This window comes from Rhinolophus hipposideros (assembly GCF_964194185.1).
Source record: "Rhinolophus hipposideros genome assembly, chromosome: 5".
NCBI lineage: Eukaryota > Metazoa > Chordata > Mammalia > Chiroptera > Rhinolophidae > Rhinolophus > Rhinolophus hipposideros.
This window is the reverse complement of record NC_138051.1, coordinates 93,026,375-93,050,267: the sequence shown is the minus strand read 5'-3', so window position 1 is coordinate 93,050,267 and position 23,893 is coordinate 93,026,375. Positions and strand designations below refer to the sequence as shown.

General features: G+C 41.6%; 2 protein-coding genes across 2 annotated transcripts; one reads left to right on the top strand and one right to left on the bottom strand.

The window, feature by feature from the left end:
• Positions 1-3,243: 3,243 nt before the first annotated feature.
• Positions 3,244-16,987, bottom strand: UBR7 (ubiquitin protein ligase E3 component n-recognin 7). Its single transcript, XM_081047916.1, has 11 exons — positions 16,774-16,987; positions 14,749-14,882; positions 14,205-14,265; positions 13,204-13,299; positions 10,754-10,807; positions 10,430-10,535; positions 8,971-9,179; positions 8,666-8,815; positions 7,974-8,136; positions 6,868-6,929; positions 3,244-5,468 (listed from the first exon to the last, which is right to left on the bottom strand). Exons 1-11 carry the CDS (start codon positions 16,921-16,923, stop codon positions 5,376-5,378), a joined length of 1,278 nt encoding a protein of 425 aa, XP_080904042.1. The 5' UTR covers positions 16,924-16,987; the 3' UTR covers positions 3,244-5,375.
• Positions 16,988-17,139: 152 nt separating this feature from the next.
• GON7 (GON7 subunit of KEOPS complex) lies at positions 17,140-23,634 on the top strand. Its single transcript, XM_081050557.1, has 2 exons — positions 17,140-17,383; positions 19,699-23,634. The coding sequence occupies exons 1-2, from the start codon at positions 17,176-17,178 to the stop codon at positions 19,803-19,805; spliced, it is 315 nt and encodes a 104-aa protein (XP_080906683.1). The 5' UTR covers positions 17,140-17,175; the 3' UTR covers positions 19,806-23,634.
• Positions 23,635-23,893: the final 259 nt, after the last annotated feature.

Genomic DNA, 23,893 nt, shown 5'->3' with positions numbered 1-23,893 from the left:
AGAAAAGCCTCCCTGGACTGGCTTACGTGCTGGAAGGGTCCAGTTCTGTCGTGTAGGTCTAAGCTCATTTACCAAAACAAATCCAAGAAGAGAGTCAACGTCCCTCTTACCCTGGGGCAAAATATGACATCCTGTGATTGAGCCAAAAGCCGTCAGCGACTTCCGGCATTTCTGCCCCAGAGTCTTGACTGCTCATAGGTGAGGCCAGGTTGGTGGAATAAAACCCCAGGGCCTGGGACCAGGCAGGTGAGCTTTTAATCCCCGGAGTCACCACTGACCAGCTGTGGGACCATGGCTTCTTGGAGCCTCTGTTTCCATATCTGTAAAATGGGGATGGACAGTAACATTCTGAGAGTCGTGGAGGATGGATAAAATGAGGTCATGCACACCGAAGATTGCAGCTTGTGGCTGTGCTCAGCAAACCGCTGGATTTATGGGTGAGCACCCCATCCATGTGTTTAACTAACGGTGGAGCACCTCCACGTGGCAGGTATTGGGCCAGCGTCCAGCACTTTCATAGTGAGCTAGAAAGAGTCCCTGACCTCACAGAATTTTTGGTTTAGTGGAGAGGACAGACATTTAAGCAAATAAACTCACAGATATTCATGTATGCTATTACAAAGTGAAATAGTGATTTGAGTATTAGCCATCCACAATGTCTTAGGTCTTTCCATCCATCATTAAGAGGTCACTGAGCAGGGAGGGGATGCCAGTCAGGAAAAAGCAGGAGAGCCTCAGGCAGCAGCGTTTGGCCAATGGACAAAGAGAACCTGGGGAATGAAATCAGTGACTTGACTGCAGCTTGTGAATAAACTAGAGGAAGTTCCCAGTCATTCTAAAGCAAGTCCTGTTTTCCCCAGTTGCTGCCCCATTTTATTTATGCTCCAAGCCTGCTAACCCAGGTGAGCTTTCCTGATGGAGCTGAGACACCCCTACCCCCACATGGGGGGTGCTGTGACTGACATTGTCGCCCCACCACTTGGGTCCCTCAGCTGGCATCATACAATGCAAACTGTCTGAGCTGCACCTGGATCAAGAGAGAATGGAACAATAGGCAGAGCACAGGTTACTGTTCTTCCCAGGGAGAGGGCGCCCAGGATACGGGGCCTACCTTGTTCCACAAACATGGCTGCTGGTGGAATGAGATGAAATAAATGGGTTGATTGTTGTGATGGTTAATTTCATGTGTCAAGTTGACTGGGCCATGGGGTACCCGGCTATTTGGCTAAACGTTCTGGGTATGTCTAGGAGAGTGTTTCTGGGTGAGATTAACATTTGCATTGGACTGAATAGAGAAGTTCCCCCTCCCAGTATGGTGGGCCTTGTCCAATGAGTTGAGGGCCTGAACAGTAAGGCTGAGGAAGGGAGCATTCTCTCTGCCCGACTGAGCTGGGACATTGGTCCTCTCCTCCTCTAGGACTGAGACTATCATCAGCTTCTCTGGTTCTCAGGGCCTTTTGGCTTTTGGCTTGTCCTGGCTGTACACCACTGTCTTCCCTGCGTCTCCAGCTTGCAGATAGCAGACCGTGGGACTTCTCAGCCTCCATAACCACGTGAGTCAGTTCCTTATTTCATATTCATATATCCTGTTGGTTCTGTTTCTCTGGAGAACCCTGATACAGTTGTAGAACTTTCCAATTTGGCTCATGGAACTGCAGGTCAGCTGCATCTAGGAGCCGTGAGGCCTGAGGCAGAGGCTCGAGAGTGAAGCCAGGACTGGGAAGTGGAGGAGGAAAGCAGCACCAGCCGTCGACCCCAGGCAGGAGGAAAGATGGCTGAGGAGAAACCCAGTGGGAGTCTCCAGGTGGGGAGAGGCAAGGCCCAGCTGCTGAGCAAGTGCTAGAGAGCCCCAGGAGCACCCCGACGCCTCCAGAGGCGTCACAGGGAGACCGGAGCAGAGCTTTGGATGGGAGCCCAGTGGAAGTCCATAGGAAGTGTTGGCTTTTTCCAGAGGAAAGGACACCAAGACTGAAAGACTAGGGGATGAGTGCCATGTGAGGGGGTGAGTACTGTCACTAGGAGTATTCGGAAGCAGAAGCTAGAGAATCGTAGACGTTTCAGGAAAGTGCTGGCTGTACAAGCTTCAGGCAAGACTTAATCCAGTGGCTCCATGCCCGAATCACCAAAGACCTGGTTTCTTTTCCTCCTCTTTGCCACTGTTGGCTTCCTCCTAGGCCTGGCTCCCCTGCCCACAAGATTTATGCCCACAGCGGGGAGAGGTGTGTGGCCAGTGCCCTCAAATCACATGGCAGGAAAGTGGAGGGGCAGAGAGCTAACTAAAACTTGGGGCACTGACACCACGAGCCAGGGGCATGGAAGCCAAATGGCCAAGACCAGCACAGCTCCCCTGTGAGGGAGGGACTTCTGCCCTGAGAGGAGGTGAGGCTGGGTGACATCCCAGGTCCCTTCCAACTGAGGGAGTCTGGTTTATATGTGGAACACACATCGAGCTAATGCCCAGCGGTTCAGGGGGACAGGTGCCAAATGGGGGGCCCCTCAGACCAAGGCTGGCATCTAGACCAGAGGCAGCCTCACTGGCTCCTGGGAGCTCTGCTGGGTTGGTGTCGTGAACTTCCCATGTTCCCTGGAACACACCCATCTTCCACGGGGAGCCGAACCAGGCCACTGCCAAGATCCGCGATCGCTTGGATTGCTCGGTTTCTTCTGCTCCACAGGGTCCTTTAGGGGTGCCGGGAGAACTGCACTTCTCGGCATTGGTGACATCATTGTGAGTTTTGAGGTACATGAGCAGCTCCAGGGCTGCAGCGAGCACTTCACTCACCTGAGCTTAACAAACTAAATAATTTCCAAGGAAGCAAGAGCTGATGAGAAGCCAAAGATGGGGCTCTGCATTGGGTTTTGGGTTTGTTTTCACATTTACTTTTGAAATAATGGCTGGCATGTAGGGGGACCTCACCTGTTCCTTAGATGGGCTCCCAGCCCTCTCCTGCACACAGCAGTGCCTGAGCAAACGGTTCGCTCACAACCCAAGTCCATTTCTTTGTTCTGTTGTTCATCTAGGGCCCAACAAAGATTATGGATCCTCCCTCGCAGGTGTTGTAAAGCCAGGGGAGTGAGGGAGCTCTGCTGGCATGCCCTCCGATCGGGCCCCATCTGTAACAGCAGGAGAAATGAACCAGGCCCCCAGGGCAGGGACAGCTGCCGGAGTATACTCACCCTCATTTTCTTATAACCTGCAAAGGGAGGCTGTGTACATTTTAAATAGACTAAGTAATCCGAAAAGCCACTATTCTGAATTGCTTTTATTTAATTTTACAGAAACCTGATTGGAGTTTAGTATGTAATTAGTAAGTCCAGTAACAAGTCTACAAAAATGCACATACAATGCCAGAATTCCTTAAAAGCAACTAATATCATATTCTTTTGCATAAAACATGCATTAATATGAACTGCCGTATGTTAGCCCAAGTCAGTCTCTACAAGAAGAGATGGCCCAATACAGTCAGTAAGAAACCCAGTTGTGAACAACAGGTACAAAAAGAGGTTTTCTGGTTAATGGAAAAGAAGGAATAGTGCCTTTCATACAACAAGCCCTTCGGTACGGGGTGACATGTCCTATTGTGCTGTAACGCATCGCCTGACACGTGGCCTGACCTGTCACAAGGAAGGAACTTGCTGGTCTTCAAACATTTGAGAAGACCAACTTGCAGACCACAGCGGTGCCCTACTAGTACAGCCTTGCAGAGCGGGGGTAAAACTCCCACCTTGGTAGAGTTCCCAAGCTGGGGACTGAAACAGTCTCAAAATCTCCGAGATGCCAAGCTTTCCCATCTAGCCTGTTTACCCTTTTTCTACCAGGCCAGCTCAGGGCACACAAGCATCTCCTGTGGCCATGAGACCTTCCAGCTCCACACGTCACCCACTCTTCACAAGGGTCTGTCTGCATTGGGAGGCGTGATGCAGAAAACGGGACCATTTCTTGGAGGCCTGGACTTCCTGTAGACTGAGTTCATCTCACCCAGCAATCAGTGGGCACTCGTGTAAGTGACTGCTCGACACACAAGGGAATATTAGTATACACTTGTGGCCCCAACGCCTCAAATGCTTGTAGTCACATACCTCGGTGTGTCATCTATTGTCAGGACAGACCTCATTCCTCCAGAGGGAGATAGCAACTGAGGGCTCTGTTTATCAAAAGGTGTTTTCCACAGAGACTGAGGGACTTTAAAGAGAGTTCTACCCAACTGAAAGGACTTCCCCTCAAATACGGGATTTTATACAACATTCCATGGAGTTCTTCAAAAGATCTCCGTCATTAGGGAACCAGCCATGGGCATTACCGCTTAGATACAGAAAGCTCATCGGCGCAGCCTCGGGCCGTGCTGGGAATCTCCTCACACAAGTCTGCCTCTCCCAGCACTCCCTGCCCTGCTCACTAGGAGTAAGCCAAGTCAGTATCTTTTTTTCTCCAGACCAATTTAAGGGGGAAAAATAATTTATTGGGGTTCTAGTAACATTTTCCTAACAGAACAATATCAAAATAGGTCCGTTTTTAATATATGCTTATGAATATCCCTGATAATATAAAGAAACCCAGAGGACTCTGTAAACCACTGAGATCTCACAGGGAAGTAGCCGGTCTATTTTCTAGGCAGCAGAAGAGGGACTAAGTAGACTGGCACATTCTCTCCAGGAAGCCCTGTGAGCACCACAGTTCTGAAATACTAATATTCTAGTGCCAGCAGAATTGTGAGTGAAATTTTCACTTTAAATTGGTTAGTCAAATGCCTAACAAAGGTTCGCTTCCTGAAACATTGGTCCCGGTGACTCCAGAGGTTGGGCCCAAGGGAAAACGAGTTCCGAGATCCCTTGTCTACCACGACCAAACCTCAGACAGCAGGGATTTGGGAGAAGGTGACCAGGCTTGAGGAAGCTTTGACCCAAGGCACCACGGTCCCAGGGCTGAGGGGACCTATAGCGGGTCAAGCTGACAGGAAGACAGCTTCCGTGACGCCCCCAAAGCAGGTCCTGGAAGACAACAGCTCTGTGGCAGAGCAGACACCTTCGGGACTTAAAGAGCAAATCATTAGAAAAGAAAGTACTTTCTCAAAACCAAACTGAACTTCTTAAAACATATAAGCAGATAACCCTGGATAGACTAGGGGTGGGATCGGGGCTGTATTCTGTGGAATGAGTTGCTTTTAGCTGAGTCAGAAAGAAGAATGCTGGTTGTGAAATCAGCACAAATATTGTGGCTGCTGTAGTTAAGGACAGTGAAGGAAGCTGGAGGCCGGAAGAGGGGCCTCTCCACAGAGAGGACAGGAAGAGAACCAAATGTGAAATACACCTCCTTTATTCCTGGAACAGGAGGTGGCATTTTCATTGGCCTGGGTGAGAAGGCGCCGTACTCCACTCTAGCTGCAATAATACTGCATCCCATCCACTCTTCTTCTCTTTCTTGACTGGAATTCTTCAAAGAACTGCTGGATGTCCTCTCTCTTCACAACCTATTGATGAAAAGCAAAGATTAGGAAAGGGAACTACATTACAGAATAGAGGTAACCGGTCGTTAACACTCACAAGTCAAACAATACTGCTAATGAGAATTATTTTAATGTGTAATTAATTATACTAGCTCCATGTTACAGAGAACTTATCCAGGCTCAGACACTGGCCTGTTCAGGGTCACACCGCTAAGCAGAAAAGCATATGGTGCCAAGCGTAGAGTCCACCAGCTCCCTTGGTTTCCTCATGCAAAATGAGATAAAAGCAGCACTTTTTATGCTTTTGAAGAGATGAAATAAAATGCCTGTAGAACACTGCCTGGCACATAATAAGTTCTCAATAAATAGAGCGAAAATAAAAGTGACAGCAGCTTAAAAACTAGACCCCTGCTCTCTCATCACTACAGCTGACTTGGGAATGTCCTCAGCTCTGCATAAGCACCCACAAAATACAGTGTTTTGTTTTGAGATTTGGGCTTTCTTCTTTACTGAAAAAAAGAAACCAAAAAACATTCCCCTCTTTGAGAGTCCAAAATTAAAGATATTTTTATGTAAACAGAAAATTGGCAAAAACTAAATAGAAGTACAGTGGTACCTTGGTTTTTGAATGTCTCTGCTGATGAACATTTGTTACGAACACCGTAAATTGTATGCATCTATGGTATCATAAGATAGTAAAATTCATTTTATACTAGTTTCAGGTGTACAGCATAGTGGTTAGACATTTATATAATTTACAAAGTGATCTCCCGATTAGTACCCACCTGGCACTATCCATGGTTATTTCACTATTATCAACTATATTCCTTATGTTGCACTTTACATCCCTGATAGAGAAGTATTTTAGAAAGAAATTCATCACAAAAGTATGAATAGTAAAGGGTTACGAAGTATTTGTAAATTCATCTGGAAGACTATTTTAAAACTGTAGAGTCAGTGTCCCCCCTTTAAGGTATACAGATTTTCTTACTAGCAAGAGAACTGTTATAGCCCCCAATTATAAAGTTCTTTTATCCTAAACTATAGAATGCAGAATCCCCAAAATGGGGCCTGGCTTTAATTTTTGCCTGCCTGGTCAGTTTTCCTTCCGCCTCCAAGGATCCCTGCTTGAAGGTCAGGATCGGTAGACGGGCATGGCGATGCAATGGCTTCTCCTAAGCGACACGTGCTCCCTCCCGATCCTGGGTGACTGACTGCTCCGTCCCTCTGGCCCAGGGCTGGGGAGGGCCCCAGTGAGGCTAGGCCATTGGTGTTTCACACCTCTCACTGACTGCCCTTAGCTCGGCCTGCACTAAACTTGCAAGGATCCAGTTTAAGATGCAGTCATTTCTCTCATCAAAGAAAACAAACAGGTTGTTTAAAACACACGGGACCTTGATTAAAATTCTTCCACTCAACATACCGTGCCTTCGTCAGCAAACCTCTTGAGATAATCTTTAAGCTCAGTCTTCAAGTCATTGTATTCTAAAGGAAAAAATCAACAGAAAGCACTTACGCCATTTGCTTTTAGGGAAAAAACTTGCTTTTACCACAGACATGTGAGTATATTACTAGTTTACATTTTTCTTTAAGTGAAACTGCATAGAAATTTGTTCCAACGTCTCCCAAATTCCTTCATTTTGATATCTGGAATACTTTTCCGTTAAAAACAAAAAAACGAAAACAAAAAAACCTCAAAAGCCAGAGATATCCTCACTCCCAAAAAGATAAGCTAAGAATTTTTTAAAAGGGTTTTCTGTCTCTCTGGAATTCTAATGTCTGAAATAACCTCGGACTTGTCAAACGTAAGTGTGAAGTCATCCACTCACTCAACAGAGTGTATTGTGTACGAGGCACGTAGAGGGCTACAACAACGATTTAGATGCAGCCTCCGTCCTCAGAAAGCTTTTAGTCTAATAAAGGTAAAAGGAAATTATCCAGTAGTTACAAATGAAAGAAATGAGTGATGCCATTAAAGGGGTGCAACGGAGGTGGCATCCCCATAGAAACTGGTTGGGATGGGAACACTGAAACAAGTTGGGCCTGCTGAAGGAAAAACATGTCTAAGCCTGCGATTAAGGGTTTGGGAGTATTTCGTCCTCTCGTGGTTTCCTGTGAACCACTGAAACAACCTCAAGAACTGTCAAAAAGGTGAAATGCTTTGCTCAAAAAGAGGACATATAACGCGCAATGAAAATTATTTTTCACTGGATGAAAAACGAAATTGATGCTCTAATATTCTTCACTCACACATCTACGCTTAATCAAAATAGCACATGTTGTGGTTTTCTCGAGCATGTAATTACTCTGGCACGTAACACTGACTCAGTGGGAATAGCAACTAAAAATCCAGCAACATTACAACTAAGCAAGTGTAGTTGAGGTCTACTACACAATTCCAAATTTAAATTTTCTTCCTATTAAATTAAAACAATAGGTATTAGTCATCCTCCTTATACACATACATTTTTTTCAATTGTGAAGGTAACTTTATGAACTTCATGAATTTTCCCACTCAAAAGTACTTGCCACAAATAAGTTCCACTTGCTGGACTCTGTTCATGCTGCTCAGCGTGTCCATTAAAGGATCTGTCTTGTCGGCTGCCTGGTCCACCTTGCCCTTGTTTTCATAAGCCAGAACCGTGTCATACTCATCTGTCAGGAACAGGACATCTAGGTCGCCATACATTTTCTTGAAAAAATAAAACCAGTTTCCCCATTAAAACTGTGTGTCATTCTCAGAAAGTCAACCTCATGAGAATCACTCGAAGTGTATTTAATGTTTTTTAGACTAACTGCCCGAAAAACCTGAGCCTTTTAGCACTGAGTTGCTTGAGTGATTTATTCTTTTTGCCCAAATCTCTCTTAGAAATCTCCCAACTTCCTAGTAGATCTTATATGGCCGAACAGCTCTTTACTTAAAAACCACTGACTTACTATAACTTTCAAGCAATTTGTGTTTCCAAGCAATTCTATGATATAAAAAAGCTAAGAACTGCTTTTTCCCACTAAAATGAAGATAAGTAAATAAAAAGTAATGCATAAATTCTTCATTTCTTCCATAAGCATTCAGACTACAAATACTGTTTCATAAATTTGCTTAATATAAAATTTTTTTAAGTTCTCTACACTCCTAACATCAATTTCATAAATGTATTTTTCAGATGTTCTTATTTTAGGCATAAGTTTACAAAACATACTAACATTGGTCAGGTACTTACCATACAGTCTTTGCAGGTACACAACTTGCTACGCCAGTTCAGGGGCCAATAGGTGGCAGTGTCTTTCTTTATAAAATGCTTAGCTTTAAACTCCCGAAGTTTGCAGTCAGACTGTGATTCTGTGTTGAGATTTTGATTCGTAAACACTGTCTGAAATAAAATTAAGTTTTGAAATGTTTTTTAAATTATCATAGTTTAGATTTTGTAAAAGGATTTCTTTACTCAAAGTATACAATGCTATAGAGCTTACAGAATTAATTTTGCTTAAGTTTTCTTTCTTTTATGGCTCCTACTTCATATGTTACCTGGAGATCAGATTCAGAACTAGAGCTGGCACATGGTTCATTAGTCTGCTCTGCTTTAACTTCCTTGTCAGCATCCTTTCCAGGTTCTGGAATGTCCTCTTTGAGGGTACCATCTTGATGACCTCCATTTTCAGATTTGATTACTTCCTGATCACCTGTTCCATCTACATTCAGTGCCAAGCCATCATCCTCAGCAGGTACTTTGGTTACTGTGGATTTAATGAAAAAAAACAAAAAAAAAAAACCCCACACACACATATCCACAGACGTATTAGACAATGAAATCACTTTGCCTGATTAAAAAATATTTCAGAATCTGGAAAAGGAGAGAGTGAACCTTAATTTCTGGAATAATGAAAAAGAAAATAATCAGTACTTTTTAAGGTTATGTCTGCCTAATCCAATGAGTTCAAATAATTAAACAGTTTATTTAAAAATATCAATCACTACTTCAGCACTTTATATGTAAAGGAGAAAGAAAAATACCCCAGATGTTAGAGAGAGATGGAATACCTCAAAAAGAGGTAGAAGGAAAAACTGAACTGCAAACACAGGTAGCAGGGTCATTTTGAAAAAACAACCAGCTGAACTTTATGAGAGGAGGAAATCAAAACGGATGGGTATAGAGGCATAAATACTGTGAAGGAGAGAAGAGAAATAAGGAGCTCATGGCATGATGGCATTTCAGTTTAATAGGAGATGAAGCCATCTATTGACAGGGAAGGACATGAAGGGAGGGGGGAATCCAATTAAGCAAACCCAATGAATGAGAAATATATACAGGTCCAGTGGAAAGAGAGAGAAAGAACTGGGAAGAGCATGAACAGAAAGAGAGCACCAAGTTTAAGAACTCTGAGCTAAAACAAAAGTGTAGGATGAGATCTTAGGTGTGGCTATGCTGCTTGTGGTTGGTACGGTGAAGTATTCCCTAAAGGTGAGAAAGGGAAGAAATTATGAGGCTAGAGCAGCATAGTGTGAGTAACTGCCACTTAAAAAAATTCAGAAACCCATATAGTATTACCAAAAAAATGAAATATTTAATGCCCCAAGACAATTCATTGCTGATTAGTTGTTTGGGGTCAATTTCTTAGTGTATAATAAAAACACTAGATAACATACTATACCACCCACCACTCCCTCCCCAACAAATAGCATGTCTTACACTTTAAAAACCAATGTATTTGGGTTCTATTTATCTTTCAAAGTCCATTCAAAAACTGCCTCCTTCACTTTTCCTAATTACAGTCTCATCCATACTCTGCATCATGCCATTTATAAGTACAAATTTGTTCTTGGTAGTCTCCTAATCAATCTGTAAGTACCTTGTGGAGAAAGAACATATCCTACAGGTTTTTCTATACTTGATTCCAATTAAAAATAGTTGCTAAAAATTCTGGACTGAACACAAAAATTCCACAAGCACAAGTTTGTGAGATACCAGCTCCACAGAGACACCTACCTGCCAGTTGTGCAGCGTAAGCCCATAGGAAAGAGCAGCGTTTCATACAGGCCTGGCACACCATCTCCTGGAAATCCCCACTCTCGGGGGGAATGGCACCAAGATGCTGTGAGTACAGAAAACTGAGGATTTTTCTTGTGATCTCCAGCTTGTCCAAAATGCTTGTTATTTTATAAACAAATATTGCAATAATACACTGATCATATCTTTATAGTATATTTTTTGAAGAGTAACTATAATGTAAAATATAACACAACTTAAAAAGCAAAGCTCTTTTCTCCTTTTGTGAAGACAATGGCTTTAAAAGGTAAAGGTTTTCCTTACCCTTCCATGGAACCAGTCTTCACACACTACACACTGGATCATCTCATCTGGAATCTAACATGGAAAAGCAGTTTGTATGTTAATGATTACACAGAATTCTGGCACACAGTAGAATTAGATGTTAAGTGATTGTCTACCCAATCTGTGAGAGTGCCATCCACAGGGCTATCCAAGGGGAAAAGGAAAAAGCAGATGAAGGGGCCAAAGAGAAGTTCATGCTATGTGAACTGGTGCTACAGAGAAAAGCACTTGCAAGCAACTGTCAAAGCTCTGTCACATCAGTTATTCAATATCTGATTCTCACAGAACTTTATAAATAAGTAATATATTCTCATTTTATACATAAACCCAGGCCCAAGAAGGTATTATGAATTGATCAATATAGAATGTGACAACTGGGACTTTTTATCACACCACGCTGCCAAGTAACTGAAAGTAAATGCTGCAATCTCTTGATAATATGAACAGCAACAAATTCCCTAATTTGAATAAATTAAATAATTAAATTCTGGCCTAGGAAAATTATAACAAAGGGCATAGACTATTTTTAGAATGATTTTCCTTTTTTTTCCAGCTTTCATTGTTTACTGATTAACATTCCAATGTTATTCTGTCCTTTCCTTATAATGGGTGTACGCACGTGTGTGTGGCAGTTTTATTCTTTCTTCTGCCTTGATCAATTTCCTCATTTTCTGTCTTTTGATTCAACAGTTTTAATAACAATTTACCCCATACCTTAAAATATCCAGTTTTAAGGTTTTATCTGTTAACTCAAAGATATCTTCTATTTTCTCCTCTAATTTGGTTCAATAATTACAGTTCCAAGACAAGAAAGCAAGGAAGACATCAGAAGGCTACTTTCTCTAAATACAAAGACAAGGTCCTTCAGATTAGTAAATACATAAGCAAACCCAACCCAGTTAAAACGTGGGCCACGCCCTGCAACTAAGATTGAACACGGCACCTTGAGCTGAGCTGCCTCCTGGATGGCTCAGTTGGTTGGAGTGCAGGCTCTCAACCACAAGGTTGCCAGTTCGATTCCTCGAGCCCCGCAAGGGATGGTGGGCAGCGCCCCCTGCAACTAAGATTGAACACGGCACCTTGAGCTGAGCTGCCGCTGAGCTCCGGGATGGCTCAGTTGGTTGGAGGGCGTCCTCTCAACCACAAGGTTGCCGGTTTGACTCCCGCAAGGGATGGTGGGCTGTGCCCCCTGCAACTAGCAACGGCAACTGGACCTGGAACTGAGCTGAGCCCTCCACAACTAAGACTGAAAGGACAACTTGACTTGGAAAGAAGTCCTGGAAGTACACACTGTTCCCCAATAAAATCTTAAAAAAAAAAAAAAAAAAAAAGTGGGCCACAGATGTGAAAGGACAATTCAAAGAGATGGCTATTAAAAATGTCCAATAAGTTCATGAAAATATGCATAACCTTATCCATGATCAAGGAAAGGAAAAATTTTAAAAGATACTGTTCTTCGTCTATCAGAATGGCAAAATTTTAAAAGATTGGAAATATATAGGGATGACAAGAATGTTGGGGGGAAAACCGGTATCACACACTGTTAAAGGCTGAACCCTTTTGCAGACATGATCACAATTTTAAATACAAATATCCTTTGACCCATCAATTCTAACTCTAGGTATCCATTCTACACAACTCCTTGCCGTTTACTCAGTTATACTACTGTATAAAGATGTTCACTGCAGCTTCCTTTATAATACTGAAAAAAATAGGTGATGCCATGCTGCTATAGAACGACATTTAGGTACTAACTTGTGGCATGTCAAATCACGGAATACTCTGCTGCGGTTCGAACGATGTGGATTTGTATGGTTTAACCTGGAAGGCGTGTATGATGTACTGATAAGAGAGACAAGCAAGTTGCAGAAGTGAATGTTTAGAATTTTCACTTCTGGTACAAGAAAAGGAAACTACAAACTAAAACATACATTCACTCATATGTGCACAGAAAAAGGTCTAAAATATAGATACACCAAAAATGTTAACACTGCTTATATCTGGGAGGAAGAAGGAACAGGAGTGATGAAGAACTCTTTTTAAGGTTTTTGTATACTTATAATTGAAATTTTTAACAGGATCCAATTTGCACATCCCATTTCTTTTCTTCCAGGGAGGCAAAAAGTTAAATACCATTTTTTGAATAATGTTTGGGGGAGTGGAGTACTCAGGCAGAGGGAGAGTAAGGAGTAAGGTACTAGTCTTGGGAAAATCTTGCCCAGTATTTCATTCTTATGATGCAAGAATGAGAAGAATAGTTGAGATCTGTACCAGTTATTGATCCAGCCTAGATTCATCAGGAGGGACAAATATAGAAACATTTCACAATCCCCAAATCCCCCCTGAACAGATATAGAGGCCCAAACGTGACAAGAGGCTGAAGAGTTAGAGATGACACAGTCCCGGGTGTTAACCACCAATTCTCTTACCTCATCTTCAGGATCAGGATAAGGTCTCTTGCAAATGCAGTACAATCCAAAAAAGTTGTCATTGTATTTATTGCCAGAATTTATCTTTGCTTTGTCCTGAAAGGTATTAATTTCAGTACATAATATGATCTAACTTTATAATTTCATGCATCAGAAATTCCTATATTCAATAAATTTCTGCATTCTGTATCTTTCCCCCAGAAGCTGGTCTTTAACTTTCAAAGCACAAAGAAACGAAATTCACTCCCATTAAAGGGATGCTTTTCCCAAGATACAGGGGGAAAGAAGATAAATTATTTTTTGTACCTTCTTTGTAGAAATTGGGGGAAAATGAATACACCTATTTAATAAAATAGTGATAAGTTAATCATAAGTATTAATTATAAGCTATGTTAACTGACATTGGCCTAGAATTTCAAAGCACTTCTTAATGCCCAGCTATAATAGCCAAAGCCTCCAGGTTACTAAGAGGTATTAATAAAATAAAAAGCAGTCAAGAAAACTGTCTAAAAATAACTTTAAAAGGAGAGAAAAGAAAGACAGTTTTAGCAATTATGATTGAACAATATGAAATCCCTGACTTTCTCTTCCATTTCTGTTATTTCACTAAAGATATTGTAAAGCAGTTTTTAGCTAAAAAGCAGTGAAAAACCCCTGTGTGCATCTGGCCTACATTCATTATTACCCAGTTTTATTTATTCAGTTTTTAATCATACCCTTGCTCTTTTAAAAACCCTTACAGCATGAGCACAACCAACATAAATTCAACCTAAATTACTTCAAAGAACATTTCCCCAAAACCTTTCATATTTATTTCAATGTATACCATAGGCTCTGAATAGGTTTGTTTTCTAACATGGTAAAAAATGAAGTCTAATATTTGCCCCTTTGCAAAGAATAAGCATAAGAACTTCTCTTTTGGAAAATATTTGGTTTGTATCCATTTTGTCAAATATCAATCTCAGCTACTTTTGATGCATTTAGTTCCAGTGCTTACTTACAGGAAATAATTTGCATTCCAAATTTTTAAACTTGCTGTTTCCACAGTCACAACGAAAATTTCTGAAACAAAAGAGGAAGAGCCAATTTTAATTTTTCTTTTAAATCTAATGACTTCTTTAAGTTCATATCATAGCCTCTTTCCTCTCAACTCATTTCTAGTATGTAAAAGGTGGCCCTGGTTGCAGGTACAATCCAAAAAAGTTGGATACATGCTGCTCATGTATCAATTCAGAATTTCTTCAAACACATAACAATAAAAGATTTAATAATTCTGGAAATTAACATGCATAGAGATAAATATCTGTATCACATCCACAGGCACACATAAGTTAATGGCAGAGAAAGATTCGAGTTTGTACCATAATTATATTTTAAAAGCCCCCTGGGAAAAATTGTTGTCTCGAATTACATAAACCAATTATAATAAATGTTACCAGTACACAGCTACTTTGAATGGAAAAGCAAGATTAAGAAATAAAGTGCAGCTGGGAAAGAATCTAAACATTTAAAAAATATTTAGCACCAATCCTTGACTGTCTTTACCTTTTTGTGTACAGCTCAAATAGTTTATGACTTCCATGACATTCATAACTGCAAGCTAGGCAAATTCCTGCTGGTTCTTCTCCCTCTGGGGTGCAGGTACTACAGGCATATAGTGCTTGTCTCTTTACTGAGCCCTGAAAGACAGCCCCAAAATAGAAATGGAAAATAAATTAATGAAGTGTGGCATAGTTACCTAATAACCATACTGTGATCTGAGAAATAATTGAAATCATACTATCTGTGGTCAAGATCTTATGAAAACAACGGAAACTAATAAAAAAGCTTACACAAGAGTACCAAAGCCCTGTTGCATGTTTCATATCATCATATGTGTACTATACTAGTTCTTGTTTACAATTTTTTTCTTAGTGAAGGTAATTTAATCTTTTCAGTCAGCTGTGAATAAGCTTGTCTGCTTAATCATTTTAACCGCATGAAAATGTAGGAGAATGTGTTAGGTGTATGTTAAGTCATATCACACTTTAATTCTGGAAAATGCTTGTGATTCCACAAAAGATAAAAATCAATGCATTAATCAATTCAATTTTTAAGAGATGCATGTTGAAGTATTTAGAGTTGTATTATCATGGTATCTGGAACTTATTTTCAAATGGTTCGGCAAAGAACAAAGGACAACAGTAAATTATAAAAAAGAGGAAAAAGATAAATGTGCTAAAGTGTTTAAAAAATGAGTATATGGAAAAGGTACACAAGTGTTCATAATAGTCTTTCAATTTGTCGGTAGATTTAAAATGTTTCAAAATAAAAAGCTGAAAGAAAAACAGGGAAAACTTTTAGAACTCTTGATAATGGTTACCCCCGTCTCTGAAGGAGGGAGTTTCAGGGAGTCAGCGGGAAGTTTCGGGGATGCCAGTGAGGTTCTATTTCTTTCTCTGGGTGGCGGGTCCCCCTGGTTTGTTTTCAACCCTACGTATAATCTAGGCCATTTGTCACATGTTCCACTACGGTGTAAAGTTAAAATTTAAGAAAACCATTTTATACAGCTGACTACACTCCAAAACTAGTTTATGTACAGATTTAAAGAAAAAGAAAAAGGAGAGCAGAGAAAACGTTGTACTAGAGGTGGCCCAAGGCTTTAAAATACCAGCCAACACCTGGGGCCATCCCTGGACACCGGGTGTATTAAAACAGCCGAAGCACCCTGCAGGGGCGCCGGGCAGCGATGACGGCCGGCATTGTGATCTCGGTCCGCGCCCCACAAGCCCCAGGCCCCGCCGCCTGCCCGTGTTCCGCTCCCCCGCGCTGGACAACGACCTTCTTCATCCTGCCAGTTTCCTCTCTCCTAGTTTTCTCCTACCCACCGCAGTCCACTCTTGCACCTCGAAGCAGAGGATGAGTCAGCCAACACTGTACCCCCCCAGATCCTCCTTGACCGCGTCTTCCGAAAGCCAGGCCTCCCCTCCCGCAGCCCTGCCCCCTCCCCCCGTGGCCGGGCCGGCGCGGCTCTGGTTCCCGTCTCACCCACGGGGAGCGGGCGGCGGGACGACACGCGACCTGCCGCTTTTCCCCAGAAACACGACCGGCCAGCGCTGGTCAAACTAAACGGCAGCGGAACGAGCTGTCAAGGAGCCCGGCCCGTGTGCGGAGGTTTTCAAATGCAGGGCTTTCTCTGCTCTGCTCCGACCCTCCCGTTCGGTTCCCAATAAACACTCTCCGGGTGGGAAAAGTCAGGACAAAGATGTCTGGATTGGAGAGGTCGCGGGGACGGTTCCGGGAAAGGCAGCCGGGCACACCGGGAGGGGACGGAGAGGCGGGAAAGCAGCTGCTCCCAGGCCAAAGCCTGGGGAATCCTGAGCGGCCGAGCGAAGATCGGGGAGGAGGGCCCTGCTGGAGCCGAGCTGAGGAAGGGGCCAGGACGCGGGCGGAAGGGGCCGCGGGGCCCGGGACGGGGACGCCTCCGGCCACCACGCGAGGCCGGCCGCGGCCGGCGGGACAAGTCCAAGTCCGGTCGGGAAGAGCAGGTTCCGCGGGAGCCCGGGGAGGCGAGGCCCCGCGCGCACCCACCTGCGAGTAGGAGCACTTCTCCGAGTCGCTGCCGCCCAGTACGGCGCACGCCTCATTCTCCAGCTCCTCGTCCTCCTCGAGTACGTCGACCAGCGATACCACGGGCTCCAGCTCGGACTGCCGTCCAGCGGGCCCCTCAGCTCCCGCCATCCTCAACTGTCACCCGGACCGCAGCTCGGCTCCGGCGGAGGCGGGAAAAGCGGCCGCGGGAGGCGTGGCCGGAGGAGGCAGACCCCGAGTGCCAGGAACCAATCCCAGAGAAAGGCAGTGAGGGAAGAGGGAGGAGCAACTTCCGACAAACGGAAGTCACGCCTCTCCCTTCTCCCGCCTGCGCCCCGCGCGGGCTGGTTTCCGCTTCCGGTGGCACTTTCCTGTAGCGCGTCTGGAAGCTCGGTGGTTGCCATGGAGCTGGTGGGCGAGTACGTCGGGCCGGAGGGACAACGGCGGCGGCTGGAGGTGCCCTGTGAGTCGCCGGGCGACGCCGACCCTTTTCAGAGTCTGTTGTCCGGCGTCGCCCAGATGAGGGAGCTGGTGGCTGAGCATTTCGGCCCCTTGGTACAGCGGGAAGCCCAGGACCGGGTGGCGGCGGCTCCGGACGAGGCCGTGGACGGTGAGTTTTGAGACGGTGCGGGAACAACAGGGCGGAGGGGCAGGGGAGCCCAGGAAACATCTGTTCGTGGAGCCCGTGTTTTGTGGCAGACTTGAAGAAAGTGCGCCTCGGAGGACAGAGAATTCCCCCTAAAAATGATTGGCACCTTCCGCCATGTCTGAGCTGAATCGGGGCTAACTTATCTGGGCTGCTTCTTTCTAAGCGTTTTCGTGACTCTGTCTCTTTTCATTTACATTACAAGAACGTGCTGAACGCTTACTACTCTGTGCCAGGCACTGGGCTGAGCTCTGGAGAAAGAACGAGGGGGATGTGAGTCCGTTACTGTCCTTGTGGAATTCAGGCTGGTGAGGGTTGGACAGGCAAACACTCTTATTAAAAAGAGTGGAAGTGTGACCCCAGGGCCCTCCGTAACCATTGTACACCGAGAGAACCCAGGAAGGCTTCAGAGAGGGCAGGACTTTTGACCTGGGTGTTGAAGGATGAAGAGGAGTTTACCAGGTGTGAAATGACAGATACGTGCGGAAGACTGCCATCTATCGCCGACTAGGAGCAGGTTCTGGGGATGGGGACAGATGTCAGTTTAACAAGTCTTAACTCCCAGGCACTGCTTTCCCATTTCCCAGTTTTGTAGGTGCAGTTTGAGAGTAGAAACGTGAAGTTGAACTGCGTATTTTTTAAATCTTGTCTTGAATGCAAAAATAGGTAGGTACATTTTGACTGCCCTGAGCTGAACAACCTAAGAACTAAATATTGGAGTCAGGACTTAACTCCTCTGTAGAGGAGCTTGAACCATACTTTCCTTTTCTTTCTTTTCTATTTTATTTACATCTTGATAGATCCAGATAATGTGAAGGAACCAATTCGTAACATTACACTGAGTTCAGATAATAGATTGTTTCTGTGAATAACGTAGTTGGGTGTTGTCACATGTATTGAAAGTGAAGTCCTGTTTCTTGGCTCCAAAAGTACCTCTCTAACCTGTTGAAAATGTTGTAATTGGCATAAAGACAAGAGTATATAGCTGGAGCCATTTTTTTTAAAAAAGTCTGTCATTATTTACTGGAAAAATAACTGTCACCTGTTCTATTAATGGTGCGTCAGCAATATCTTTGTCTAGGTGGACATGTTTCTGTATTTGCTTGATGAAATCCCCATAAAGCTTAGGTTTGAATGACCTTTGTTAAAAGTGGTAGACATAAAATGGTGAATTTTATGTTATATCTCAACAAATAATATACAAAACAAAAAAGTATAAGTACTAAAGTGGTAGAACTCAACACTAAAAATATAAATAATCCAATTACCAAATGTACAAAGGATTTGAATAGACAGGACTTGAAATAAATATGCAGGGCCAATAAGCACATGAAAAGATGTTCAACATCATTGGCCATTGGGGAAATACAAACCAAACCACGACGAGATATCACTACATGCCTAGGATGGCTGTAAATCAAAAAGAACAATAACAAGTGTTGACAAGGACGTGAAGAAATGGAGCCCTCATACATTGCTGGTGAAAATGTAAAATGACGTACCTTCTTTGGAGAAAAGTTTGGCAGTTCCTCAAAAAGTTGAACGTAAAGTTACCGTCTGACCGAGCAATTCCATGTCTAGGGACTCCTAGTTCTTCCTAGAGAATTGGAAACATGTTCACACAAAAACTTATACACTAGTGTTCATAACAGCATTATTCGTAATAGCTAAAAAGTGGAAACAATACAAATGCCCTTCAGCTGATGAGTGGATAAACAAAATGTGGGATAACCACACAGTGGAATATTGTTCAGCAGTAAAAAAGAATAAAGCACTGATAAATGCTACAATATGAATGAACTTTGCAAACATGCTAAGTGAAAGAAGCCAGATGCAAAAGACCACATATTGTATGATTAATTTTATGAAATGTCCAGAATAGACAAATCTATAGAGATAGAAAGTAGGTTAGTATTACCTAGGATTGAGGGGACCAGGAAGTGACTGCTAAGGGGTATGGGATTTCTTTCTGGGATGATGAAACTCTTCTAGAATTAGGTAGTGGTGATGATTGCACAACCTGTGGATATACTAAAAATCAATAAGCTGTATACTTTAAAAGAGTGAATTTTATGGTCGTATGAATTCTGTCTTCAAAAAAAGTAGTAGACAAGAAAGGTTTAAACACTAAAATTACTGAAATATTTTTAATGATGCATATTCAAATCTGGAAGGTGGTCTTATTACTCCTAAAGTGAAATGATCTTATTATTAACCATTTTAACTATTTTTTTCAACCATTGAACATATTGTCATACAACAAATATTTATTTTAAAAGGTGATGATGATGAGGATGATGATGAGGATGCAGAAGATGAAAATAACACTGGTAACAGAACTAACTCAGAAGGACCATCTGCAAAACGGCTAAAACCACCATCTTAATAGCTTTTATGAAATTTTAAAGACTGCTACATATCTTAGTTATCACACACTGACATTTAATGAAGACTTGTGCTGCCCCAACTTGGAAAAGCATTTGTTTTGTTCCCTGGGACAGTTTTGTTAAAGAAAAGTTTCTTCTGTTTCGAGCCGAGAAAGATGTACTCTTTAGAAATGAATCTGTTTTCTTGAGTGAGAAATTTTAGACCATGGAAGTAATAGAGAACACTTCATAATGTATAAAATCCTTTAACTTGGCAACTGAATTTTAATTGTTTTCCACTTTTAAAACAACCATTGAATTAATTTGTGTGCTGTCTACATCTTTTAGCTTTCACGTCTGTTGTAAAAAGTACATGTCATGGTCCACGGGCAGTAACATTTCAAAGAACTGATGTGAGCAAGTGGTGAAAATTGGGTATTAAAAACAAGAATGCCAGTTCTGTGCATAAGTAGGAGGAAATGGTAATAGAGAAAAATACTGAAGAGAAAGAGCCCTTGAGAGAAACCCAAGGAAACCTTGAATCCACACTCACATCCAATATACAGACATCGAGAGATGATAGTACTCAGCGAATATATATTTAACTTTACCTTAAGAGAGACAAATGTGTGCTTTTTGCTGTGATATGTTATATATATGAACACAAATAAAAGTCTTTAAACAATCTGTGTTGACTGTAACTTAGATATTTCCTCCCATCCTATAGCCATATGATTTTGCTTAACAAAGGACTATTTTAAATCCTTTAAGTATATATATGTGTATATACATACCAGGTGTGCCAAAAAAACGTATACAAGTGGACACTTTGGTCAGCATTGCTCAAGCACTAGTTCGCTGTAATCAGAAGTGTCTGGATGCTGATGGGAACCACTTTGAGCACCTCTTGTCATTGCAGAAGTCAAACGTGACTTGTATTCATCTTTTGTTATCGATGTACATTGAGTATTATAATTTTAATATAGTTTTCCTTTCTTAAAATGTGTACACTTTTTTTTGAAATATATCTATATCTATAAAAAGATATAGATATATAAAATTTGTGTGTGTGTTCCTTTTCTGCTTGTCAGTGGGACTAAGGCATTTTTTATTTACTGTGCATGTTTCCTATTTCATTTAGATAGCTAAAATGCAGAGAAATCAAGTAGCATGTACCTAATGAAATACAAATAGTCATAGATTTTTAGATTTGGAAGTAACCTTATATGTTATATAATATATTTCAGATATAAATTGAATCTTAGAATATGTGTTTACCCTAAGTTACGGAGCTAACCATTGGCAGAGCTGGGTTATATACATAGCCTTTAAAAGATTGCTGTAGTACTTTCCCAGTTATACATTCTGAAATCTATACCTTACAAGGTACATACTATTAAGGAAACTGAATTTACATACCTTTTCTTATCCTTAAAGTATTATTTTACTTGGAACATCAGCCTTCCAATAAGTACTTGTATATAATCAAAACAACACCAACTAGAAAAAGTTTCATACAGATGCTCCTTGACTTACGATGGGGTTTGCATCCCAATAACCCCATTGTAAGTTAAAACTGTAAGTTGAAATGCGTTTAATATACTTAACCTACCAAACAGCATATCTTCGCCTCGCCCACCTTAAACATGCTCGGAAGACTTACATTAGCCTACAGTTGGGCCAAATCACTGCTGCTGCCCGCATCACGAGAAAGTAACTACTACATACTGGTAGCCCAGGAAAAGACCAAAATTCAAAGTATGTTTTCTACTGAAAGTGTATGGCTTTCACACCATCATAAAGTAAAAAAGATTGTTAAGTGGAACCATCATAACTTGGAGAATGTCTAAATGGTCAGAAATTGTTTAGTTTCTGATTATCTCTAATATTGGGACTACAACTCAGTTACTGATTTATAATCTTTTATCTTTACATAATCCTTAAAAAAACTGTAGTTAAAAAAAGTCCATATTTTTAAATTAATAGCTGAACTTTGCTCTTGAACATTTTGTTTCCTTTTTTGTTGAGTAAATATGTTTATAAAGAAGAAACCAAGATATGTGTGCTGTGGTGCAGTGTTTTGTGGTCAGGTATAGGTTTGATTGATCTTTTCCTTAGCTTTAATACTGATTTTAATTCTCCTACAGTCTTCATAAGTGAGCCACATGTTTGAAGGCCCAGTATAGAAGAAATGCCTTGCCTGGTTTTCTACTCTTGACCTTGCAAGTGTATAAGTGTTAGCCTCAGGCAAGCAGAACAGTTACTCTCTGAGACATCTTCAATAAGTGCTTTCGTGTCACATTGGAAAATACTTAATAGAGTTCTGTGGCCAAGGACAAGAATTTTTGCTCCTTTGAAATAGGTTATAATAGGTTACTTGGCTATAATATTAGTTAGGGAATTTGAACATTTTTTTAAAAAATCACCTGAGAAGAAAAATTGACTTTGAAAACAAACAGAAAAAGAGTATGGGAGGAACTCCGTTCTCCCCAACCCTCCCCATGTCGCACCCCCCAGTTTAGAGATGTTCACACTCAGAGGATTTAGGCTTCTGGAACCAGCTTGCCTTTCAAATCCTGGGCTATGTCACCTCCTTGGCCTGTCTAGCTCTTCTCATCGTTTAGGACAACACGCCTCTAGTAGACCTTTCCTGGCTTTCTCGACAACGTTAGGTTCTTGTGCTGTGTGTCTCTGTGGTGCTCTGCACGTCCCCGCTCATAGTATGAAATGTACCAGGTGGGAATGATTTCTTCAGCTACTCAGATTTTTTAAAAGCTTTTATTGAGAAGGCCTGTACTTTTAAAGGAAATAAAGCTTATGTTTCTTCCAAATGAGAGAATCAGTTGGAGACGTCGGTGGCCCTCAATTTATTCTGTAGTACTTTTATCCAGTTCCTGTTTAGCTTATTAAAGATACAGCTGTTTCTCAGTTCAATCTGTACAAGTATAGAATGTCATTTCTTTTTTGGCAATAAGATTCATACATAAGACATCCTGAAAACCGAAGCTTGTTAACTCAATTGTCAGCCACTGTGTGGCGATAAAATGTTGACAAGAAATTCCTGTTTGAGCTGATAGTGGTTGGTAGTTGAGTCCTGCAGAGTTCAAAACTGTATTACCACAATGCAGCTGGTGATGGTTGCAGATAAAATTAACATGTTTGGGGGCAGTTAATTACATTAGAATCATTTGGTGATAATCATTTCTTGGACACCTAAGTATATAGTAAAGAGTAGAGTGTAGAATGCTACTATTGGAGACTATTGACTAGATGTGCATATTACAGCTCTGAAAGGATAGACTGTAAGTAGAGGGAGTGAAAGGGAGCTTTTTCATTGTATACTCTTTTTGCATTTTTATAAATCATATGTACTTTGCCATAAAAAAGAATGAAATCTTGCCATCTGCAACAACATGGATGGGCCTACATGGCTTTATGCTAAGTGAAATAAGAAGGACAGAGAAAGACAAATACCGTGTGATCTCACTTATACGTGGAATTTAAAAAACAAAATAAACAAACAAAACAGAAGCAAATTCATAGATACAGGGAACATTTTGATGGTTACCAAATGGAAAGGGGATTAGGGGGATGGATGAAAAAGGGGAAGGGACTAAGAGGTACGTACTGGTAGTTACAAAATAGTCATAGGAATGTAAAGTATAACATAAGGAATATAGTCAGTAGTACTGTAATAACTATGTATGGTGCCAGATGGGTGGGTACTGGATTTATCAGGGGGATCACTTCATAAGTTATATAAATATGTAATCACTATATTATACACCTGAAACTAATATAATATTGTATGTCAACTAATTAAAAAATAAAAAATTATTTAAAAGATGGATAAACTAAAAATCATGTAACATTTTTATATGCTAATACAGAAAGTTATTGTGAAACTTTCAAACAACTTTTACTTTTAAAAAGTCATGCTTTAGATTTAATAAGGGCAGATAAGCCATATTAACAGTTTAAAACATTGTCGTGTAAGTAATTCAGGACAAAAATGAACCAATCTACACTTTAAAAAAAAAAAATCCACATTTCTCATTTGACTGCCACTTTGTCAGAATAGGGAATAGAATGCTACTTCTAAAGAGGT